At 42.9% G+C, this 23,528-nt stretch overlaps 2 protein-coding genes across 3 annotated transcripts in view; one reads left to right on the forward strand and one right to left on the reverse strand.

The window, feature by feature from the left end:
- Positions 1–23,528, reverse strand: part of extl3 (exostosin-like glycosyltransferase 3) — a 58,317-nt gene that overhangs the window by 23,579 nt on the left and 11,210 nt on the right. Inside the window, exons 1-3 of one of the 2 annotated variants that reach the window (XM_067241347.1) lie at positions 15,827–15,962; positions 3,780–6,382; positions 3,051–3,178 (exon numbers count right to left, since the gene is read on the reverse strand). In XM_067241347.1, coding sequence (XP_067097448.1) covers positions 3,051–3,178; positions 3,780–5,918 — 2,267 coding nt within the window. In that variant the 5' untranslated portion in view covers positions 5,919–6,382; positions 15,827–15,962. Of the gene's footprint in view, positions 1–3,050; positions 3,179–3,779; positions 6,383–15,826; positions 15,963–23,528 lie in introns of those variants that run through there. The other variant, XM_067241346.1, reaches the window with a different exon arrangement.
- On the forward strand, positions 233–1,321 carry LOC136947334 (uncharacterized; the record flags this gene model as incomplete). The annotated part of the gene is made up of 2 exons (XM_067241351.1): positions 233–356; positions 552–1,321. Coding segments are annotated over 2 exons (894 nt in total), but the record flags the coding sequence as incomplete, so codon positions are not given.

A 23,528-nucleotide genomic window follows, 5' to 3' on the forward strand; every position in this document is an offset into this window, starting at 1 on the left:
ACTTTTTTCTACCTTCTCCACCCTTCTTAACCCACCTCCCCCACCCACCCCCTCCCTCCACCCTGACAGCAGACGACTTCTCCTCCTTCTTTGAGAAAAAAGTCGCCGACATTAGCAGTCGGTTCTCTTCAAGACTGGCCACTCCACAGAGACTGCCCTCCTTTCAGTCACCACTGCCCTCCAGTCTGCCAGAGCGGCTTCCAGGTCATCCGTCATCATTCTACTGGACCTTTCTGCAGCGTTTGATACGGTTAACCACCAGATCCTGCTCGCCAGACTTTCTGAGATGGGCATCACTGGCACTGCACTCCAGTGGATCTCATCCTACCTGTCGGGAAGATCCTACCAGGTTTCCTGGGGAGGCAAACTGTCAGGACCTCGCCAGCTCTCCACTGGTGTCCCACAGGGCTCCGTCCTTGGACCCCTCCTCTTCTCTCTGTACACCACCTCACTTGGACCAATCATCACCTCCCATGGCTTCTCCTACCACTGCTACGCTGACGACACGCAGCTGTACCTGTCGTTCCCCCCGACCGATCCGGGGATCTCAGCTAGGATTGAGGCCTGCCTCACAGATATCTCCGCCTGGATGACCGAGCACCACCTCCAGCTGAACCTCGCCAAAACAGAACTTCTCATCATCCCGGCTAAACCCTCCATCTTCCACGATCTCTCAATCACCCTGGGATCTGCGACGGTGACCCCTTCATCCTCTGCCAGGAACCTTGGGGTTACCATGGATGACGAGCTCTCCCTCACGGCCCACATTGCTGCGGTCTCCCGGTCGTGTAGATTCACCCTCTACAACATCCGGAAGATCAGGAGATACTTGTCTGAGCACTCCACCCAGCTGCTAGTCCAAGCACTTGTCCTCTCCAAGTTGGACTATTGCAACTCGCTGCTCGCTGGTCTCCCAGCATGTGCAACCCGCCCTCTTCAGAGGATTCAGAACGCAGCGGCCCGCCTGGTCTACAATCTACCCAGACGCTCCCATGTTACCCCGCTCCTCATCTCTCTCCACTGGCTACCTATCATGGCCCGTATCAGATTCAAGACCCTGGTATTGACCCTCCGAGCAGTGAACGGGACTGCAACCGTCTACATCAAGTCTCTCCTGCAGCCTTACACCCCCACCAGTCACCTACGGTCTTCTTCAGACAACCGCCTGGTGGTCCCACCGCTCAAGACCGCCCGGTCCCAACACAAGCTCTTCTCCTGTCTGGTCCCCCAGTGGTGGAATCAGCTCCCCACCTCCATCAGAGATACCGACTGTCTCTCCACCTTCAAGAAAAGGCTCAAGACGCACTTGTTCCGGGAGTACAACGGTACTTAGGAATGGTTCGCTTGACCCGATGTTAGTTTCCTCAAGGATCACAATGACTCTTGCTCAGAGACTTGTTGCTCTTGTGGTTAGTGGTAACTGTTTTTAAAAAAAATTCTCGCTGTGATATATTGTTTTTATTACTGTTGCTTGCTTTTTTCCACAGGTACACTTGCACTTATAGCGGTTCATGTTGTTTAATTGTAACTTGTTTAACTACATGCTCTTATGGTTCTTCCCTTTGGCACTTACTTTGGTTGTTCACAATGTGTGCTTCATGTTTTGGCTACTCGCGATGTTTTTTTGGCTATCTTGTTGTTATGATCAGTGACCTATGCACTTTGTAAAGCTCTCTCTTGGAAGTCGCTTTGGATAAAAGCGTCTGCTAAATGAATAAATGTAAATGTAAATGTAAATGTAACCAATCAGCATTCATTAGCAGAATGCTAGCGTGTTATGGGCAACAACGACTCACCCTGTAAGAAATCAAAAGGACATAAGTACTCGTTCATTCAACTTTCGACCTATAATCCATGTTGAACATTCAAAAACTACAATCAAATTGGAGATTTCTCAACGACAATCAGGCGAAAGAGACAAATTTAGCCGTTTAGCTCCATAGACTCCCATTCAACATGCACTCGCTCGCGATCATCCCCAGTGGAACTCTTGTGGAATTGCAGCCAAATTCAGTACAATGGGGCTTAATAGGGAGTGGCAAGGCTCTCCTTAAACAGGCTCTGACTGAGCACTTTTCATAGAAATGAATGGGGACGCCATCTTAGAAGACAAAAGTAGCTGCCTCTAGTAATATAACTCTATGGATCCTACAGAGGCTTTAAGAGCCTAAATGCTCAAAACAGCTACATACATTTTCGGAAGGAGATATTGAAGGTGTGGAAACATTGTCAAGATAATCCTGGGAGAGTTTGAGGATAATTCACAACAAATTACCCCATTCACCCAAATCTTGAGTGTGTGAATGGGTTGTAAGAAATTAGTTGTTCAGAAATGACAGCACTATTCATACATAGTGTCCCAATTTCATAGCACAAAAAGTTACTGGACAGTTTCACATCACTTCTACATAGCATAATGTATATGGTTCTGTCAGGACGGGTGAACATGCCAAGTGATACTATTAAAACACAAATTCTGATCAAGCCTGACACAGCTACAGTATTTCCCATACATAAATCTTTTTGTGGCAACCCGCCACCCCAAAAAATTAACTGCCACTTTTTTTTTTTACTGTTTAACTTGGCTTGATTTAACTTAATTGTAGAGCTGCGCGCAGCGCATTGATGCACTCAGCCCCGTGCACGCTCTGAATCAATGCGTGGAATGAACAGCTTTTGCCCTCGGCCGGAGAATCAATCCGGAGTTTACGAACCGTTAGTAGGCTATCAGAATTCTCTGCACAAATGTGTCCAAAACTGATACATTCAAGTTAAATATAATAATATTCATAGTTAAATACATTTGGCAAATATAACAATACGAGTCCAACGTAATGTTCATATTATGTTAAGCTCAAAAAACGTTTGCGCTCAAATTAATGCAAAATGTTTTGTATATTCCCTATCTACACTCACATCTAACTGATACTAGGACATAGCTTTGGGCTGAGCCCCTAATTTTTACAATGTCTGGCTCCGCCCCTGCCTACCGCCACAAATATAATCATATTCTGTGGGAAACACTGAGCTACCAGTATATTTATACTGACCTAAAGCCAAACATGATCTCATCATGGCGGAGGTGGGCATCATCATCGATAGAAAGGATAGCTTCCGTTTCCACAGCATCCCAGGGAAGGAAGCGGTTGTTAAGGCTGTTCTTCTCTGTGTGGACGACCTGGGAGAGGAGATGAGAATTAGTGAACTGCTCTTACATTTATACAAGCAGTACTTGGGCACTTGAGGCACCAATATAAGTGGACCACAGACAAATTGAATACTGCTCCATTATCAAAGGCTATCCAAAAATCAAACATGGCAAGTTTCGGCAAGATGAAAAATTACTTATAATGCCTACTTGTACAAATGTGTGTTTTGGATTTTAAACTGTGAGGCAATGACCTGATTCATTATTGCAACAATCCCATAAACTGAGCTTTTCATAGGGGATTGAGATTTTGTATTCTTGGATATTCTACTTTTGTTCTAAATAAAAAGCACACCTTTCCTGCAAACTACATCTTTCCCATTTCATTTTATAACAACTGATGATGTGAATGCTCAGTAGAGTTGCAAAGTAAGCTTTAAAGAGAACAAGAGAAGCAGATCCAATATGTTTAATGTAATGTGCATATTCAAACAGCCTCAGAAATGCCAGAAAATAACAAGTCACAGCATCTGAATTGAGTGGGGACGTTAAATCAGGTTCACATATCATTCTCTCCCATTCAGTAATAAACTATAACCTGGTGTCTTAGGTACTCAGCAGCAGTACTCACCACAATGGGCAGGCCAATGTCTGGCCACAACAGATCCTCCGAAGGGGGCTTAGGAGAGTTCCACACCACCACCACCTTGTTAAGGTAAGGCAGCCCATTGAGCCTCTCCAGAGAGTTCATAAGGACCTCCTCTCTCTCATACGTCAGCATGACCACTGTAAACTGCTCCCTCGGCACATTCCCTCCCAGGGCAGCTTGAAACTCCTTTCCTGACCCGCCCGTGCCCCCTCCAATGGGCCTAAAGCCTGTGCCTGAACCCAGGAACTTGGCCTCAGAGGGCAGTACTGGGTCAAGAGGGGTATGGGGGAATAGGTGAAAGGGGCCCGGAGCCCGGTTCCAGGCCCGGTAGGTGTCTGCAGCAGTATAGGTGAAATTGCGGAGAAAACGTGGTGAAGAATAGGGTGGCTCTGTCTCTACAGGTCCCAGGTCTAGGTCTCCATTGTCAGCCAGATTGGCGTCGGTGCCCGCCATCTTCCCAGCCTTGTGGGGAATCTCCTGGGCAGGCTCTTCCCGAATGGGGGATGCGGGCACTTGAATGCTGGTCCTAACGCTGGCCAGGATGGTACTGAGGACATTTTCTGAGGTGGAGAAGTAGGTCTCCCACAAGAAGCGTCCCTGCCGCCGCATGGCCAGTAGATCGTTGTCTGATAGGCTACGTAGCAGAAAGTGCAACTCAGTGATTCGGGGCTTGGGAACCATTACAGTGGCCTCACTCCAGCGGATAAGCTGATGGTATGGCAGTCTAGAGTGGTCCCCCAGCACTACAGGGATGGCACCCACCTCAAGGGCCTCAAACAGCCTCATGCCACAACCTGCTGAGGCCAACAACTGACCTTCACCTGGGGAGATGACCAGTGCAAAGGTAGAGTGCTTGAGGACCTCCAGTCGCTCTTCCCTCTCGCCACACAAAGCCCATTCTGTGGGCAGGCTACCCTGAGGACTCTTACAGGTGAACTCCACCAGAACCTGGTCTAAGTTGCTGTCTTGTACTGCTTTCAGGGTTCCGATGATGCGATCGTCGTAGTCTGCAGGCGGATCTCCCTCCATCTCCTCTTCAAAGGTCTGGGGTGGGCCCTCCTGTAAGCTGCTGCGCAGAGACTCCACCCTCTCACCCTGGAAGGAAAATAGATACTTCCTCTTGACGGGAACTTGTGGGGGCACCTCGAGGAAGTTGGGCTCGGAGAGGGCATGAACTAATGGCGAGACCACTAGGTCAAAGCCCTCACGGTACTGCTGCTCCAGAAAGGTGGACTGTGCCACTGCTGCACGCCCTGTGCTCACATTGTAAAGGAAATTCTGAGTCATGGACTTCCTGGACAAGTGGACTAGCAGGTGGTTGTGCCCATCTGACCGCCAGAATGGGAGACCTTTAAGCTGTTTCTCCAGCTCAGAGGGAGGTGGTAAGGGGGAAGACGGGGACTCTAGCAGCTCTCCCACTAGTACCACATACAGGCAGGCGATGCTGGGGTTATCAGTCACATAAATGTTGCTTTTCACTGAGGCTGTAAAGGCCTGATTGACCAAAGGGTCCAGGTGCTCACCCCAGGGGTAGGACCCTGTGTTATAAACATACACAGGGAAGCCTGAGGTCAAAGGGCAGCGGGCATAGTCAAAGCAGGAGCGCAGGCGGCATGCACGGGCAGACTTGGGAGGGGGTAGCCCTGGGTCCTCCTTGTCAGGCAGCAGTCTGACAGGCAGTGAGAGCTTAGGTTGGTTCTGAGCCATCAGTTCCTTGTAGGAGTGCTCCGTCTGGCTGATTACATTCTTGAGCTGAAGTAGGTCCTGCTTAGCACTGTCGATACTTCGTTTACAAGCTTCGATGCGCAAGTTAAGTCGAGCTATCTCACCATTCAGCTCTTGGCGCTTGGCCTCCAGCTGCAAGAGCTCCTCACTGACTGACTCACGGATGCGGCACAAGTCTTGGACATGCTTTGCCTCGCACAGCTCACCTCCAGGCCGCGGGCCAAAGATTCGCTTGTCTGGGCCCCCCGCCTCATCAATGGTGGTTAGGTAGTAGTGGGCGATGAGTGGAAAGAACACCAGGATGAAGAAGAGCATAAAGCTAAGCCAGGTGAGGCGCACACGGCGCAGAACCCACGGCTGACCACCGGCTCCCAACCCACCGTTACGCTGCATCATGGGCACGGCTATTCCACGCCTGGCCCCGCCGGCGAAACAAACATATGGGCATAAGCAGCCATGGTGCAATCTCCTCAAAATGAGGAATGGGCACTACACAATCAAATGTTCTGTCCTTGAACTAGGTCATCTGTTTCAGTTTATTCACGTTGGGAATTATTTTGCCTATTCAATAAAATATGGTCTTCACCTTTGTCCTGCCAAAGTGGCATAGTGTAGATAAGTCCATGTCATCTTACAACTGGTATATGTATCTAGTCAGCAGACCTTTGTAAGCACAGAGTCCAGAAAAAAAGGACAGGGGAGTCCCTCATTAGGAGGTACAGGGAGGGCATGGCTGTTCACACTACAGTCAGTGGGAATTTGAGGTCAGCAGCTACAATTCTCCGCATGGCCATGATGAGGGCACTAAGGTGGACTAATCAAAGAGCAATATAGCCTCATCAAATGTTAAATGACAAAACCTGGAACAGAAGAGACAGAAAACGGGATTAGTCAAAACCATACCATAGAACAAAGTTATCTCACATTTTAAGGTAGGAATGCTATTAACCGCATCTCTACCCCCTATCTTATATCCTCATTAACGACAACAGCTTCATCCTCCTCGCTGGCTTTTATTTAAATCAGCAGACAGTTCTTTTTTTCAAGAATTATAAGAATTATATTTACGGTAAGACCTCAGCCCATATGGTATGCGCTTTACCCGGCGTGCCACTGGGGAGTTCCCTCAGCAGACATTTCGTACTCAAAAGTTCAGTGTTTCCCATACATTGATGTATTTGTGGCAGGCTGACACAATGAAAAATGTAATCGACACACATGTATGAACGTATTTTTTAAAACTGATTAACATTAACATTTCATGCGTGCAGCGTATTCATGCGCTCAGCCCCTTCTTGCCCCACTCGCGTTCTCTCTCACTACAACGGACCCGTCTGTGTATTGCCCCCTCTCTCCGTGCACGCTCTGAATCAATGCACAGGACGAACAGGTTTTTCCGAGAACGGTTAGTATTAGGGGTGGGGTAAAAAATTAATTTCACATATGATTCGCGATTCACATCGATTCACAAATTTCAAAAATCGATTTTCAAAAAAAAATCTCTGTAAATGTTTTTTTATTCTTGTAAGTTTAATTGTTATTTTTGTATGAACTAGTTATTCTATTTGTCTCAGGACTGCTTTGCTTATAATAACAGAAGACTGTCATATGTTGAATGGTTGCAGTCAGTCTAAATTCAATTGCATTTGTTTTATAACAATGAGTTTACTAAACTGCAAGAAAAACAATACATTTCAAGGTTTTGATGCCATGGGATTTTTTTCTTCAACTTAACTGCCTATCACAGTCAAATAGAAACAAGTAACACTAAACAGCAAACTTTAATCAAATGTAAGCATATATTGAATCAAAAAACAAAAAATAATCGTGACCCCAAGAATCGATTCGAATCGTGAGGTACCAACAGATTCCCACCCCTAGTTAGTATCATAATTCTTGGCACACATGTTTCCAAAACAGACACATTCAAGTTAAATATTATAATATTCATAGTAAAATACATTTCGCAAATATAACAATGATTCTAACGTAATGTTTATATTACGTAAAGCTACAAAAAACCTTTTGTGCTCAAAGCATTACTTGTTGAGGTACCTATCTACACTCGCATCTAACCGATACTAGGACATAGGTTTGAGCTGAGCCCCTAATTTTCACAACGTCTGGCTCCGCCCTTGCCTATTAGGGGTGGAACAGTACATGTAGTGGAGTCAGGTGGCTGAGTGGTGAGGGAATCGGGCCAGTAATCATAAGGTTGCCAGTTCGATTCCCGGCTGTGCCAAATGACATTGTGTCCTTGGGCAAGGCACTTCACCCTACTTGCCTCAGGGGGAATGTCCCTGTACTTACTGTAAGTCGCTCTGGATAAGAGCGTCTGCTAAATGACTAAATGTAAATGTATTCGTACCGAACCGTACGTGCATGAAATTATACGGAGAATACACGGTATAAAAATAAATAAAACTTGCGTGCAAATTAATTTATGCAATGTGGAACTACTGTTCGATACTCGTGTTCTTTAGGAACATCCAATCTGTAGCTCTAAAGCTCTGATTGGTGTCGCCGTGAGTCAGAGATAGGCTAGCTAGCAACACTAAGGACGAGCATGGCGAGTGGTGGCGACCCACGAGAGATAGAGGACCCGCACATTCAAGTGCCTAGCCTCTTAATGACATCACCGCACGTCACTGGTTGTGGGGCATTTGAGTGGAAATACATCTAACATGCTAACGCATATAACGCATCTGGCGTGCTAAATGACTACAAATGTCCGACGCCATCACCCAGGTGTGCCAATCACTGGAACGAGACAAAAAAAAAAACTGTTCAACTTCTCCTCCCTACAGTGCTTAACCAGCTATTAGATCCACATACAAATAGGGCCAAAAACATTACTGACGCAATCGGAATTTACATGTCATCTTCAATGCGCCGTATTCACTCGTAGAGGAACCTGTTTTGTTTAGCTTTTCCTTCCGTTGTACCGAACTCTTACCGAGTATGAACCGAACCGTGACTTCAGTGTACCGTTCCACCCCTACCGTATACAGCACTTTTGAATAAGTCTTGCACCTACAACAATGAACGGCTCAGTGGTCTTGGGGTGCTTAGTGTGGAGTCAAAAAGAGCCAATCCCTTAGATATGGACAAGTTCATTAGGCTGTTTAGTAACAGAAGTCTTGCCCCTGTAGCGTCTGGTTTTGTTGGGAAATGTGTAGAACACTGATCTGGAGGAACAAGCTTTGGATTGTTAAAACTAATAGATTTTGTAGAGGTTGAAGGGAGCTGCGCCCAGAACTGTTACACTTCAGCCATATTTTCATGTTTTAATTATAGTAAATAGTTATGTTTTTTGTGTATATCCAATAATACACTTTATATTTGCGTTTTCTATTTCATATTTGTATCAAATATGTAAATGTTTAGAACTTTCAGTGCAGTTTATTTTACAAAAACTTAATAACATCAAACTGTAAATGCATTTAGGCACTTTGTTTTAATTTTTATTACTGAGTAAAACATACTGTATTAAAGAGCCCTTGCAAGGGGCATATGGTGCAATTGATATACTGCTATGTTGTTTGTGAAAATACAGAAGAGCACTTCATACTTTGCTTCTCAGTGAAATAAAGTCAAGCTTTTGATGTTGCTTTTTATTGTGATTGACTTACCAGAGACCCACTGTAGGTTTTGATTAAAAAAATCTTAAAATTTTGATTTTTTTGTGTTTTTAAACACAGGCTAGAAGGAATGAAAATACTGTATGATGAATATTTGGCATAAAACATTTAAAAAGCAAGACTAGTAAATATTAGGGGTGGGAATCTTTTGGTACCTCACGATTCGGTTCAAATCGATTCTTGGGGTCATGAATCAATTAAAAATGGGTTCATGATTTTTTGCGGTTTAATTAAAAAAATACATACAAAAAAAAGACGAAATTTTACATTTATGAATTGCTAGGAGACTGAATCGTGATTCAAATGTGCATCGATTTTTCCCCCCACCCCTAGTAAATATACTTTCATATCATGTACATTTTAAGGAAACTAAATGTTTGTTTTGCTCTAATGCCCATTAATTGGGTGTGCTTTGCCTTCGGCAAGGGCCCAACCTTTGTTCTCTCACATATATATTATTATTCTTATTTTAATTTCTTTTTGCCCCCCTAAATCTTCGTCAATATTTGGCCTACATAGACAACCTAGGTGTCAAAAGATTCGTCTTGGTAGCGATTGAGTTGCTTGTATTTTGATTTACGTTCCGTTGCATGGTTTAGGCTCAAGTTAAGTTTTGTGGCGAAAAGTGAAGCTAACGGTGGCTAATTTGCTATCCACAGTCACTGACGTTACCAACGTCACTAACGTCACAAAAACACGCGTGCAGAACATTCGTTTCGCATCTGTTAACTTGGGGGATAGCTAGGCTATAGCTTTACTGTAGTGATGGGCATTCCGGCTCTTTTTCGTGAGCCGGCTCGTATGGCTCAGCTCACCAAAAAGAGCCGGCTCTTTTGGCTCCCGAACGGCTCTTTAAAAAATACATGTTTTAACTATGAATTTGACTATGAAGGGTGTGAAAACAATTTGAATTAAATTATGAAATTAAAACATACTCAACCGTAACCACATATCTTAAAAATGCATTGATTTGTCATGGCTCTCCTCCGAGTTTTGACTACTCTCTGACTGTGTGAGTTGGCTCGGCCCTCCCTCATGCAGGATTGACAGGAGCAGAATGTGAGGATGATCGTGTGCGCCTTTAAGCCTACAAGTATTTTTTTGTTGTTCTTTGAATTAGTCAATTATTTTAAATACAATTAAAATTCATTATTTCATAATCATTTCGTTTTTATAGGCTTTATGAATCTATTGAAAATAGAGTCGGCTCTTCAGATATGCGAGCCAGCTCCCGACGTTCACCTTCAAGAGCCGGCTCTTAGAGCCGGATCGTTCGCGAACGACCCATCACTACTTTACTGCAAGGCAGCTGCAGAAACGCCACAAGCAAAGAGGCCAGGGTGATAACTATTTACTCATTTTACTTTGTGATGTGACAATTATGAAATGTAATGTACAATATTAGATGATATTATTAAGGAAGTAGGCCCACATCTACTTTCGGAAACGGTAGTCTACTATTTCACTGAAGCATTAGCATGACATTAGCCTCTGTTGCCCGGGCAACACATACTACAGTGGTCTATGATGCATCTGTTTTCAATAAAATAAACATTCCTCACAAATACATTTTCGTTGTAGGATTTATTATGACATTACATTACAAGTAAACGATTTGTTGGTGAAATTATCATTAACTGTGGTTTCAAACCAGTGTTGCTCACAGCAACGCTGTAGCCTAGGCGAGGCACACTACAGTACAAAAACATCTACACAGCTGTTTAGGAAGTCAAACGGCGACAGAAAATGTTCGGCACTCCCCTTACTGAAATCAAAAGTCTTTCAATAGGTGAAACTATCTGACTACTAACCTGAACTTCATTGCCACAGCCTAAACGTTGTCAATCTGTTCATGAAAATAATTAATTTCAGCCTAAACCGTACAACGGAACGTTCAATCGAATTCAACCAACGCAATCGCTACCAAGACGAACACAGCAGTAGTCTAGTACTGTACTGTAGTAGAATTTACCGGGGCAGCTTCTCCACACAGGGCTATATCGCATTTTGCGTTGTTACTGACAATGGTCGCTACCAGTGAGCTTTTTATGAATGAGCGATTTTCCACTGAATAAATGTCAAGCTTATTTACGTTTTTGGGGGCATATTTTCAGTTAGCAGATGGTACTGTTTGAATCGCAATTCCATCTTCTACTGCCGGTAACGTCGTAGAATAATCTTCAAAAGGGGGTTCTTTATTAATGAATGAATGCAATGAGTAGGCTAAATGCCTGAAAATATCACGAGAAGGGAAAACTTAAAAGGACGTTTAAATCATAGAGATTAGGTCAATTTTTACACCGGTCTGCCAAATTTATTCGTTTTGATTCAGCTATGAGGCTGCCTCTTGCAGGGGAAATGAGAAGACATCATATTTCATTCTACACTTAACTCGTATTTTGAGTTGTAAATGAGCAGCAAAAAAAAGATGCTTTTAAATCTATGTAATCTTTATAAATAATAAGTATGCATTTTTATATAAAATACAGAAATATCAGCTGTAAAAATGTCATTAAAAAACGGACCCCTGTGCAACCGACGCAAGCAAGCACACCCTACAATTTCCCCAGAAATTGTACCCTCTCTAGTTATACATCTTCTTCTGCCATGGGAGTCTATGGCAGCCCCTAGAACCGTATTGTCAGAAGTTGTGAAATTTGGCACACTCTTTGGGGCCAGTCCCCTCATCAATTTCACCAAGTTTCATGTCTCCATTTCAAACCCTCTAGCGCCACCAATGGGTCAAAGTTGAAGGTGTGTTTACACACTTTACTTTTGAACCACGTCTCATTTTCGAAAATGAGGTATCGTTGTATTCCCTGGATCAAGACGAGTCCAACGTGCGTTGGATGTTGAATGTTAAGGAAAAGCCTTTTTTCATATCTCCTCCTACAATTTTTTTCGAATCTTCTTCAAAATTGCCACAGATGATCTTCAGACCAAGCCTCACAAAAGTTATCGTATGGATTTTTGATTTTCGAAATCGTTTGTTAGTTACAGCCAATCAAATTGATGTGGCCGCCATTTTGAATATAACGTTTTTTTGCTAAGTCTCCTATAAAGTTTGTCCAATCTTCACCAAATTTGGCACAGATCAACTTCAGACCAAGCCCCACAAAAGTTATTGTATGGATTTTTGATTTTGGAAATCGTTTGTTAGTTTGCAGCCAATCAAATTGAGCAACTGATCTGGAAAAAGGGAAGTGAGGTCATATCTTAGTCAATCTTTGATGCATTGACTCCAAACTTGGTGTATGGACTCAGGACCCTCTTATGAAGAGGTCTGAGACAGGTAGTGACATTTGACCTCTAGGGGGCACTACAATAGGCAGGATTGTGTGTTGAACAATAACTGTTGATTTGTTTGTCTTATTTAAGTGATTCCTTTGTCTCGTGATATCTTAGTAGATCCCGTGTCTGACACGTTAACTTGTGATACCAACCAAATTGATGTGGCCGCCATTTCGAATGAATATAAAGTTTTTTCGCTACCCCTCCTATAAAGTTGTCCAATCTTCACCGAATTTGGCACAGATCCTCTTCAGACCGAGCCTCACAAAAGACATCACGTTTTTTTGATTTTCTAAACCTTTTGACTGGAACAGCCAATCATATTCGTCAACCAAGCCACCATAAAAGAAGTGAGGTCATATCTCAGCACCTCTTTACTGCATTGACACCAAATTTGGTATAAGGACTAGGGACCCTGTTCTAAAGAGGTCCAATAGGTCATGCCATTTCAACTCTAGGTGGCGCTGCAATAAGCAAAAATCTGGCACCAATTATCTTCAGATCAAGCCTCACAAACGTTTTCACATGGTTTTTGATTTTCAAAACTGTTTTTCCGGTAAAGCTGATCGAAGTCGGCGATGAAGCCGCCAAAACAGGAAGTGAGATCATATCTCAGGAAATATTTGCTGAATTGACATCAAACTTGGTACAGGTGCTCGGGACCCTGTTCCAAAGAGGACCACAAACGGTTGTGTCATCTAACCGCTAGGGGGCGATCCCTTGTCTGACACATGTTAACTTGTGATACCAGATGAATTGATGCGGCCGCCATTTTACGTTTTATAAAAAGTTTTATCCCTATTCCTCCAACAAAATGTTCCAATATTCACCAAATTTGGCACAGATTATCTTCAGACCACAATCACATTGACATGTCAAAATAGGACTGAATTACAGCTGTTTAACCTTTTAAGGAGTGAGTTCTAAATATTACCGACGCTTCCACCAGAGTGAGTTACTTTTCCAAAACGGAAGCTAGCTAGTTTTAGTTAGCTTCCGTTACCTAGCAACCTAGCATAATACTTGTAGCAATGCTACTACCTGCTAGTGTTACTTGTTAGCCTCCTAATTGTACATTTTGAAGCCATACTATAGCGTTTGTCATATAGTTTTTGTCTATCGGAAAATAGTCGGTTGGAATGTTCAGAATCACACGTGTGACGGTACTCTGTGGGGCCCGCTTTCGAACGATCACGTGTGACGCTACTCCTTAACGGGTTAAACTTGGGCCAAATCTGACAACCACTTGCTAGTTGAAAAACTGCTTATATTTTTACACAGTAACTGAACACAGTAATTTGCAGCACTGAGAATAGCTCACTAGGAAAAATTGGTGTCCTGGCAAGGGCAACGTAAGAAGTTCAAATCCAGCCAAAGCCAACGAGCCTGCCATGTCACTGGTTTTTTGTTTAGCGAGACTGTAAGCCACTCCAAAGGAAGCCAGGTACAACTATGGATGGGTATCGAGAACCGGTTCTTGTTTAGAACCGGTTCTTGTTTAGAACCGGTTCCCAGTGAACCGATTCTTTGGAATCATCAGCCAAATTCTAACGATTCTGCTAACGGTTCTCTGTGCCGTTGCGCATGCGCAAACTTTTATAGTTTATTCAGACTGCAGCAAACATGGCAAATAGGCAGAAGCGTTCTAAAGTTTGGTTGTATTTCACACAACAAAATGACAACAACGCCACTTGTAACACGTGTAAAAAGTCTATTTCGTTGAACGGAGGAAATGCCACAAATATGAAAAAGCATTTGAACACACAGCATGGAATGAAGTCACTGGAATGTCATGTGTTCAATGCACGCAGCAGCGCAGCTAACTTTTGCGCTTCATAAAGGTGAGCTTAAGTCCTCAAAAGTGATCACAACCACTTGTCACTGTGTGAAGCAATTTGCCTTTATTGTGTGTAATCGATCAAGTTATTTTCTGTCCCGTCGTTTGAAGCATACATTTTTGCTCCGACATTCGTCTCCCATTATTGATCACTTCACGTTAATTATCGGAGGGCGTGTGTTATCAGCAAACGTTCGCGTTGTCGTGTTAACCCAATATTAGCTAAACTGAGCGACACTGTCATATTATATGATTTGACTTGGCTGAAAATTGAAGATTCTATAGCTAAGCTAGCGTAGCTATAACTGACATCGCTTAGCTATAGAATCTTCCATTTTCAGCCAAGGTCAAATAGAAGTGTAGAAGAAGAGCAACAACAAAATGTAAATGTGTATGTATACATACTGTATATGGTGTGTAGCATTATAGAAAATTATATTAAAGAAAATTTATGTAAATTTACCCGTTTGTGCTCTTTTTCCCCCCCCTTGCCCAATAAGAATCAATAAGAGAATCAATAAGAGAATTGAATCGATAAGCAGGAATTGATGGAATCAGAATTGTTAAAATCTTATCAATACTCATCCTTAGGTACAACGCAGTCGCTAGCTACCTGTAGTCTAGCTGTATATAGTCATGGCAATCCTCACACAAACTATCAAAATTATTTTAGATTTTCGAAACGGTTTGATCGGTACAGCCAATCAAAATCTGCAGCAAAGCTGGCAAACAGGAAAAGTTGGGTCGTATCTCAGCAAATCTTTGATGGATTAAAAGCTGCATTTACTCAGAACCCTGTTCTGAGAATGTCTAAAATGTTTTTTTGTTCATTTTACCTGCTTTACCGGTTTGGCCACCTCATTGCTGCTTGCAGCTATATTATATTTTTTGAGTTACTTTATTTGTCTTAAATAAAATCTACAATTTCTGTAGAAAATGTCTTTAAAGGGGTGATTGACTAGGTTTTTGAAGTATTTCACACTGTTCCTTAAGGTCTCCGAATAGGGTATGTAACATTGGTTGGGCTCAAAATGGCCCGGGTGCTGTTCTATGCCCCCTGATACATCCAGTGAAATACGCTAGGTTTTCTCCTTTTAAGGTATGCTCATGAATATATACCGTAATTTTCGGACTATATGGCGCACCTGAATATAAGGCGCAGCAGCTAAATTGAATGATGTGTACATATATAAGCCGCACTGGACTATAAGCCGCAGGTGTTTTAATGTTTAATTACCATATGTAAGGATTCGTGCACAGAGGGGATTGTTGGGAAAGATATGGCTGCTTGAGGAAGCTCCCATTTATTAACATTTCAACAAACAAGTTGCATATTTGCATAACGTATTCAAGTGTTACCAGTGTGCGAAATACGGGGGGGCCGGGGGGGCTCGACCCCCCGATTAACCCATGAGCCCCCCTGAAAGCCTCAAAAGCTAAATTTGAAGGCGGTCTCAATTTTTTTATTTTTTATAAATAAATAATAAAGCTCACCATGTTCAGTATTCAGAAAAAAAAAATATATATATATTCACCATTTTTTTGGCCAAGCGGAGCCAGCCAGTCCTGTGCGCCAAACAGAAACGTTGAGAAGTCAATGGCTAGTAGGGGTGGGCGATATGGCCAAAATCTTCTATCACGGTACGAGTCATTTTATATCACGGTTACGGTATATATCACGGTATAGTAATTGTTCTGTCAATTCAATTAAGAAATGGTACAAAATAACCATACAATACTTCATCATCACACTCGATTATTTATTACAAACAAAAACAACCGCCTCACATGAGACAACACTTGAGTTAAAAACAAAAGACTCCAAAAAGTTACGAGTATGAGCATTCCGATTGGCTGATGTGCAGTCATGCCATCAGCTCAATACGGATCCGTAATGCCCTCCGACGAAAATTTCAAAATGAGTGAAAGCTATTAAGTCTGAGTTTTACTATCCATATCTAACTTCGGTTTCAGAGTATCAACCTCGTTAAAGCTCGGTAGATATGTTAAAGCCTCAGTTTGATATTTCCCGGCATGACCTCACTCTCAGTTAGTAAGTAGTTAGCCTTCACTAGTCATCCTAGATCAAGAATGCTAGCAACGCCAGTGTAATTTTACAACAATAATTTTACAGCACGAGACATAAAACTTGAACAACAAATCGAATTGGTTACCTGCAGAATGGGTCATTAAATATATAATTAATTAGCATCGGCATGAATGTGGTCCGCTTAGACAAAATACACTCCGTTCCGTCAGACCAACGCAAGTGTGCTTCAAGGTCAAACGAAAATAGCAAATCAAATAGAAGTTAAACTACAATTCTAAATATCGCAAGAATGCGATATATACGATGGCTTATATACACAATACAACAACCAGACATTTAATTGACATGTGTAATACAAAAATATAGTATAAAAGTATACCGCGGTTGAAACGGTATAGCCAAATCTCTCCCGGTCTACACATTTCTACCGTCGCATGGTATATACCGTCATACCGCCCAGCCCTAATGGCTAGCAAGCGAAAGCTAACCAGAGTGTATCATTCACACACTTTGGGTTCACATCCAAAAAGGTGGCACTCAGAGATGAAGAGGCACCGAATGACAATGCTGTTGCAGCTAGCACAGTGGGCCCACTCACTACCAGAACAGAGGATCATCTCCCACCCAGTGATTCCCCAGAAGAAACAAGGCCGAGTGCTCCGAAGACGCAGCAGGTGCTGAGGTAACGTTAGCTGTTACTGCTGCTAGCACAAGTGACTTGCCGGCTGGTTGGTCAACGAAGCAGGGAAAGACTGCAACTGTCTCCGATAGGCTATACCTGGCATTTATTCAGTTAATTGCTCTTGTAAGTGCGCCAGATTGGTGCCAATCATTATCATGTCTGCATTGTAATGCACAACTTCGCCTCCTTGTTATAAAACAACGTGCATCCCAAAAAAATTGCCAATGCAACCTCTTATGTCAGTGTTGCTTTACGAATACTAGCCTACCGTATAGAATAATAGTAGAATACTAAAATAATAGCATATCGGATTATCAAAAATGGTTAAGTGTGTGCGTCGTGTGTGTGTTGTCATATAGGCTATAGACTGATTGTCTTGGCTTGCATCCATAAAATAGTTACTGTAATGTTATACCTACTGCCAGTAGCGGACCATTGGTAGCGGCATGTTTATTTTACATAAAGCAAAAAAAAAAACTCAAATCAGCCAAAATGTTTTGCCTGAGCGCCATGCGCGCTCGCATTAACTGTAGAACTCCCTACTAGCATCACATCAAACCCAGAATGTGCATGCATTAGCAGGGCACTTTGGTGGCGTATACGGGGCCAGTTCTGGTGGGCCGGTCTGGATCAAAGTCCAAGGCCTATTTTTACTCCCAGTCCGTCCCTGCCTACTGCATATTGAGCCAATTTAGATCGGTATTGCGCAACAATCGAGAGATGGGGACCCCCCCGAATATTGACGGGTATTTCGCACACTGAGTGTTACCATTTAGTGCAATAGTAGCTACAGAACATATACTGTGCTGTGTAAACTGTACTGTATCACATAGCGTTTCAGACACACAAACTTTTCAACTTTCAAACTTAAACGGTGCGCTCCCAGCGCACATACCGGCAGTGATCTACAGCAGTGGTTTTCAACCAGTGGTCCTTGAGGGAATGCTAAGGGTTCCCCAGCAAAAATAGTTAATAGCGTCACAATCATTTAACCACTAAACTTTGGCTATTTTTTTTTTATCTTGAAAAAGTGTGCACATCTTTAAATATTTATATTTTTTTAAAGCGAAAATGTACTGATATCTTAGTGGCTGTTAGCTGTAAAAATCCATAGATTAGCCACACCGTTATACAAGCCGCAGGGTCGAAAAATGGGAAAAAAGGCACGGCTTATAGTCCGAAAATTACGGTAGATGAGCTGCGCGCTGATTGGTTGGTTTACAACGAGTGAAGCTGTGGAGCAAAGACGCAACACGGCCAACAGCACTCACTGAAACAAGGAAGGTGGAGACTTGAAATAAAAACGTACAAATAAATCTATTGTGTCTACACAACACTGTTTTCAACATATTGACTAGATATCATTTGAAATTATTACGTTAGTTGTTTCCACTTCTGTTGTCGAAGCAAACAGGATCGACTTAGGTGGGTAACGTTAGCACTACAGCAAACTATCGTGATTCAACTCAGCTTCAGTTAGCTCTAGCTATCTTGCTGAAAAATAGATCACAACATGGGTTATTTATTTGAATGAAACAGTCAGGAACATGAAATAACATTATCCCCATTGCCAATAAACTAGGCTAAATCATCACACATTCTACCTATGCTCTTGCGTTAGCAAGCTAAACTACTTCACATGCCTACAGTCTAGGTGTTTTCGCTATCAGAATCAGAATTCGGTTTATTCGCCATGTATCTTATAAAAACACGGAATTTAAAGTGGCAGGGAGGTGCAATCAGTAAACATATATGAATCTTAAACTAGAGAGGGTACAATTTCTGGGGATATTGTAGGGTGTGCTTGCTTGCGTCGGTTGCACAGGGGTCTGTTTTTGAATTAAATTTTTACAACTGATATTTCTGTATAATTTATATAAAAATGCATACTTATTATTTATAAAGATTACATAGATTTAAAAGCATTTTTTTTTTGCTGCTCATTTACAACTGAAAATACGAGCCTCATCGTTGAATCAAAACGAATACATTTGGCAGACCGTTGTAAAAATTGACCTAATCTCTATGACTTAAACGTCCTTTTAAGTTTTTCCCTTATCGTGATATTTTCAGGCATTGAGCCTACTCATTGCATTCATTCATTAATAAAGAACCCCCTTTGAAGATTATTCTACAACGTTACCGGCAGTAGAAGGTGGAATCGCGATTCAAACAGTACCATCTGCTAACTGAAAATATGCCCCCCAAAACGTAAATAAGCTTGACATTTATTTAGTGGAAAATCACTCATTCGTAAAAAGCTCACTGGTAGCGATCATTGTCAGTAACAATGCAAAATGCGATATAGCCCTGTGTGGAGAAGCTGCCCCGGTAAATTGTACTACTACGGTACAGTACTAGACTACTGCTGTGTTCGTCTTGGTAGCGATTGCGTTGGTTGAATTGGATTTAACGTTCCGTTGTACGGTTTAGGCTGAAATTAATTATTTTCATGAACAGATTGACAAAGTTTAGGCTGTGGCAATGAAGTTCAGGTTAGTAGTTAGATAGACTTTTGATTTAAGTAAGGGGAGTGCCGAACATGTTCTGTCGCCGTTTGACTTCCTAAACAGCTGTGTAGATGTTTTTGTAGTGTCTCGCCTAGGCTACAGCGTTGCAGTGAGCTACACTGGTTTGAAACCACAGGTAATGATAATTTCACCCACAAATCGTTTACTTGTAATCTAATGTCATAATAAATCCTACAACGAAAATGTATTTGTGAGGAATGTTTATTTTAACGATTGAAAACAGATGCATCATAGACCACTGTAGTATGTGTTGCCCGGGCAACAGAGGCTAAAGTCATGATGCTAATACTTCCGTGAAATAGAAGACTACTGTTTCCGAAAGTAGATGTACTTCCTTAATAATATCAGCTTATATTGTACATTACACATCAAAATTGTGTGTCATATCACAAAGTAAAATTTGTAAATAGGCCTCTTTGCTTGGGGCGTTTCTGCAGCTGCCTTGCAGTAAAGCAGTTAGCTTAGCTATCTCCCAGAAGTTAACGAGCTGCTAAACTAATGTTCTGCTAGAGGTAGTCACGCGAGTTTTCGTGACGTTAGTGACGTAAGTAGCGTCATTGACTGTGGCTAGCAAGTTAGCCACCGTTAGCTTCCCCTTTCGCCACAAAAACTTAATTTCTACTTAAACCGTGCAACGGAACGTAAATCCCAATAGAAGCAACTCAATCGCTACCAAGACGAAACTAGTCTCTACTAGACACCTAGTTTGTCTATGTAGGCCAAATATTGACTGAGTTTTAGGGGCGCAAAAATAAACAATAATAATAATAAATATATATGTGAGAGAACAAAGGTTGTGCCCTTGCCGAAGGCAACGCACACCCAATTAAGTAAAAGGTACAGAAGTTTAACTATTCCGAAGAACTAAACAATCCAAGAATAAAACAATTTAAATATAAAATAAAATATATACATTTACATTTAGTCATTTAGCAGACGCTCTTATCCAGAGCGACTTACAGTAAGTACAGGGACATTCCCCCGAGGCAAGTAGGGTGAAGTGCCTTGCCCAAGGACACAACATCAGTTGGCATGACCGGGAATCGAACTGGCAACCTTCGGATTACTAGCCCGATTCCCTCACCGCTCAGCCACCTGACTCCCTCATATATATATATATATAAAAATAAGAATAAGAATGAGCAGCATGAGTGGTCAACATAGTGCAATAGTGCCATCAGATACTGGGTTAAATAATGAATGAATGTCAATGGAGTCCTTGGCCTTGTTGAAGAGGCCAGTAGCAGATGGAAAGAAACTGTTCTTATGGCATGAGGTTTTGGTCCTGATGGACCGCAGCCTTCTGCCGGAGGGGAGTGGCTGGAACAGGGAGTGGCCAGGAAGGGAGGGGTCGGCCACAATCTTCCTAGCTCGCCTCAGGGTCCTCGAGGTGTGCAGGTCCTCGAGGGTAGGCAGATTGCAGCCGATCACCTTCTCAGCAGTGCGGATGATACGCTGCAGTCTGCTCTTGTCCTTGGCAGTGGCAGCAGCGTACCAGATGGTGATGGAAGAGGTGAGGATGGACTCAATGATGGCTGTGTAGAAGTGCACCATCATTGTCTTTGGCAGGTTGAATTTCTTCAGCTGCCGTAGGAAGTACATCATCTGTTGTGCTTTCTTGGTGAGGGAGCTGATGTTCAGTTCCCACTTGAGGTCCTGGGAGAGGATGGTGCCCAGGAAGCGGCAGGACTCCACAGTGTTGACTGGGGAGTCGCACAGGGTGATGGGGGTGAGTGGGGCTGTATTCTTCCTGAAGTCCACAACCATCTCCACTGTCTTAAGAGCATTGAGCTCTAAGTTGTTCTGGCTGCACCAGGTCACCAGGTTGTCAGCTTCCCACCTATAATCAGACTCGTCCCCGTCAGAGATGAGCCCAATGAGGGTGGTGTCGTCCACAAACTTCAGAAGTTTGACAGACGGTGACTGGACAGCTGTTGGTGTACAGGGAGAAGAGCAGAGGGGAAAGGACGCAGCCCTGAAGAGATCCGTTGCTGATGGACCGGGAGTCAGAGACATGTGTTCCCAGGTTAACGCACTGCTTCCTGTCAGACAGGAAGTCTGTGATCCACCTGCAGGTGGAGTCTGGCACGTTCAGCTGGGAGAGCTTGTCCTGAAGCAGGGCGGGGATGATGGTGTTGAAGGCAGAGCTGAAATCCAAAAACAGGATCCTGGCGTAGGATGCTGGGGAGTCCAGGTGCTGTAGGGTGAAGTGGAGGGCCATGTCATCCACAGATCTGTTGGCTCTGTAGGCAAACTGCAGTGGGTCCAGGAAAGGGTCGGTGATGGATTTGAGGTGTGCCAGCACAAGGCGCTCAAAAGACTTCATTACCACAGAGGTCAGGGCGAAGGGTCTGTAGTCATTTAGTCCTATTGGCTTTGGCTTTTTGGGCACAGGGATGATGGTGGAGGACTTCAGACAGGCTGGCACATGGTATGTCTCTAGGGAGGTGTTAAAGATGTTGGTAAACACTGGAGACAGCTGGTCAGCGCAGTGCTTGAGGGTGGCAGGAGAGACAGAGTCCGGCCCAGCTGCTTTGCGGGGGTTCTGCCTCTTGAAAAGTCTGTTAACTTCACCCTCCTGAATGGAGAGAGTCGTTACTGTAGAGGGGGGGAGGGGGGAGGCCACATGGGTGGGAGGGGGTAGATCAGGACAGTCCAATTGTCTTTCAAATCTACAGTAGAACTCGTTCAGGTCGTTGGCCAGATGGGAGTCGTTAGTGGAGTGGGGGGCTCTGTGCTTGTAGTTGGTAATCTGCCTGAGCCTTCTCCAGACAGAAGCAGAGTTGTTAGCAGAGAACTGGCGCTTCAGTCTCTCTGAGTACAGTCGTTTAGCCTTTCTCACCGCCTTGCTAAACCTGTTCTTCAACTCCTTGAATCGGTCTCTATCCCCACTCCTAAATGCTTCCTCTATCTAGCTGTTCTTGCATTCTTCGCAAATCAGCGTTAATAAAAAGCAGATGAGCTAGAGTCTAGCTAACATTGACTAGACGGGCATGTTTGTCTATACCGTAGAGTAGAAGATCCATGTGCAGTTCAACCCCTCGACACATTTGCGTGAACCATTTCACCAAGGACAGTTTTGAAAACCTGGGACAATGTAAAGCAGGATTTGCTATGAAGCTGTTGCTGAAAGGAGGTAGGTTCCGAGCTTATGTTCATCACAACCGCAAGCTGTAGTATGATTTTGTCAGTTACAGTTATTAGCAATGCTAACGTATCCTGTATCTAGCACCTGCCTTTCTTCAGTTATTTCAAATAGATAATCTAGACAGGCGTTAGCAATTATGGAGGACTAAAAGTGCCAAAATGAATTAAATAAATACACCATTAAATAATTACTTAAATGTGTCATTAATTAATTAAAATAGGAATTAAATACATAAATGTATTCTTAAATGTATCATGAATTCATTAAATACCAATACATTTTATGTAAAATACATATATAGGGCTGCAACAACGAATCGATGAAATCGATTAAAATCGATTATTAAAAGCGTTGGCAACGAATTATGGAAGCAAATCGTTACCAAAATTCAAATGCAAATGCATTTCCAGAAATGCATTTGCATTTTATGAATGTGGCTGCATTATTTGACTCATAAATGAAATTATTAATCAATCATCCTATTTGCACAAGAGTGCTCAATCTTTCACTTAATTAAAATGAAAAAGAAATAGACATTTGAGATTTAATTTTCAAAACATGCCCCAGCAAATAGATACCAAAATTCAATTTGAAATGTAAAATTTGAAAATTAATTTCCAGAAATGCATTTTCATTTTAAGAACGTGGCTGCAAAATCGTGACAATTCAAATTCAAATGCATTTGCAGAAATGCAAAATGAACGAAAAAGCATTCTGAGCGGCGCAGCAGAGTGACGTCAGTAGCCGCTCTTCTTCAGCTCCCTGCTGACCGAGCCACCCATCTTGTTCGGTAGGGGGCGGTGTGCACATCTGCATTGCATTACAT

The sequence above is a fragment of the Osmerus mordax genome, chromosome 8 (assembly GCF_038355195.1).
Source record: "Osmerus mordax isolate fOsmMor3 chromosome 8, fOsmMor3.pri, whole genome shotgun sequence".
NCBI classification, from domain to species: Eukaryota; Metazoa; Chordata; class Actinopteri; order Osmeriformes; family Osmeridae; genus Osmerus; species Osmerus mordax.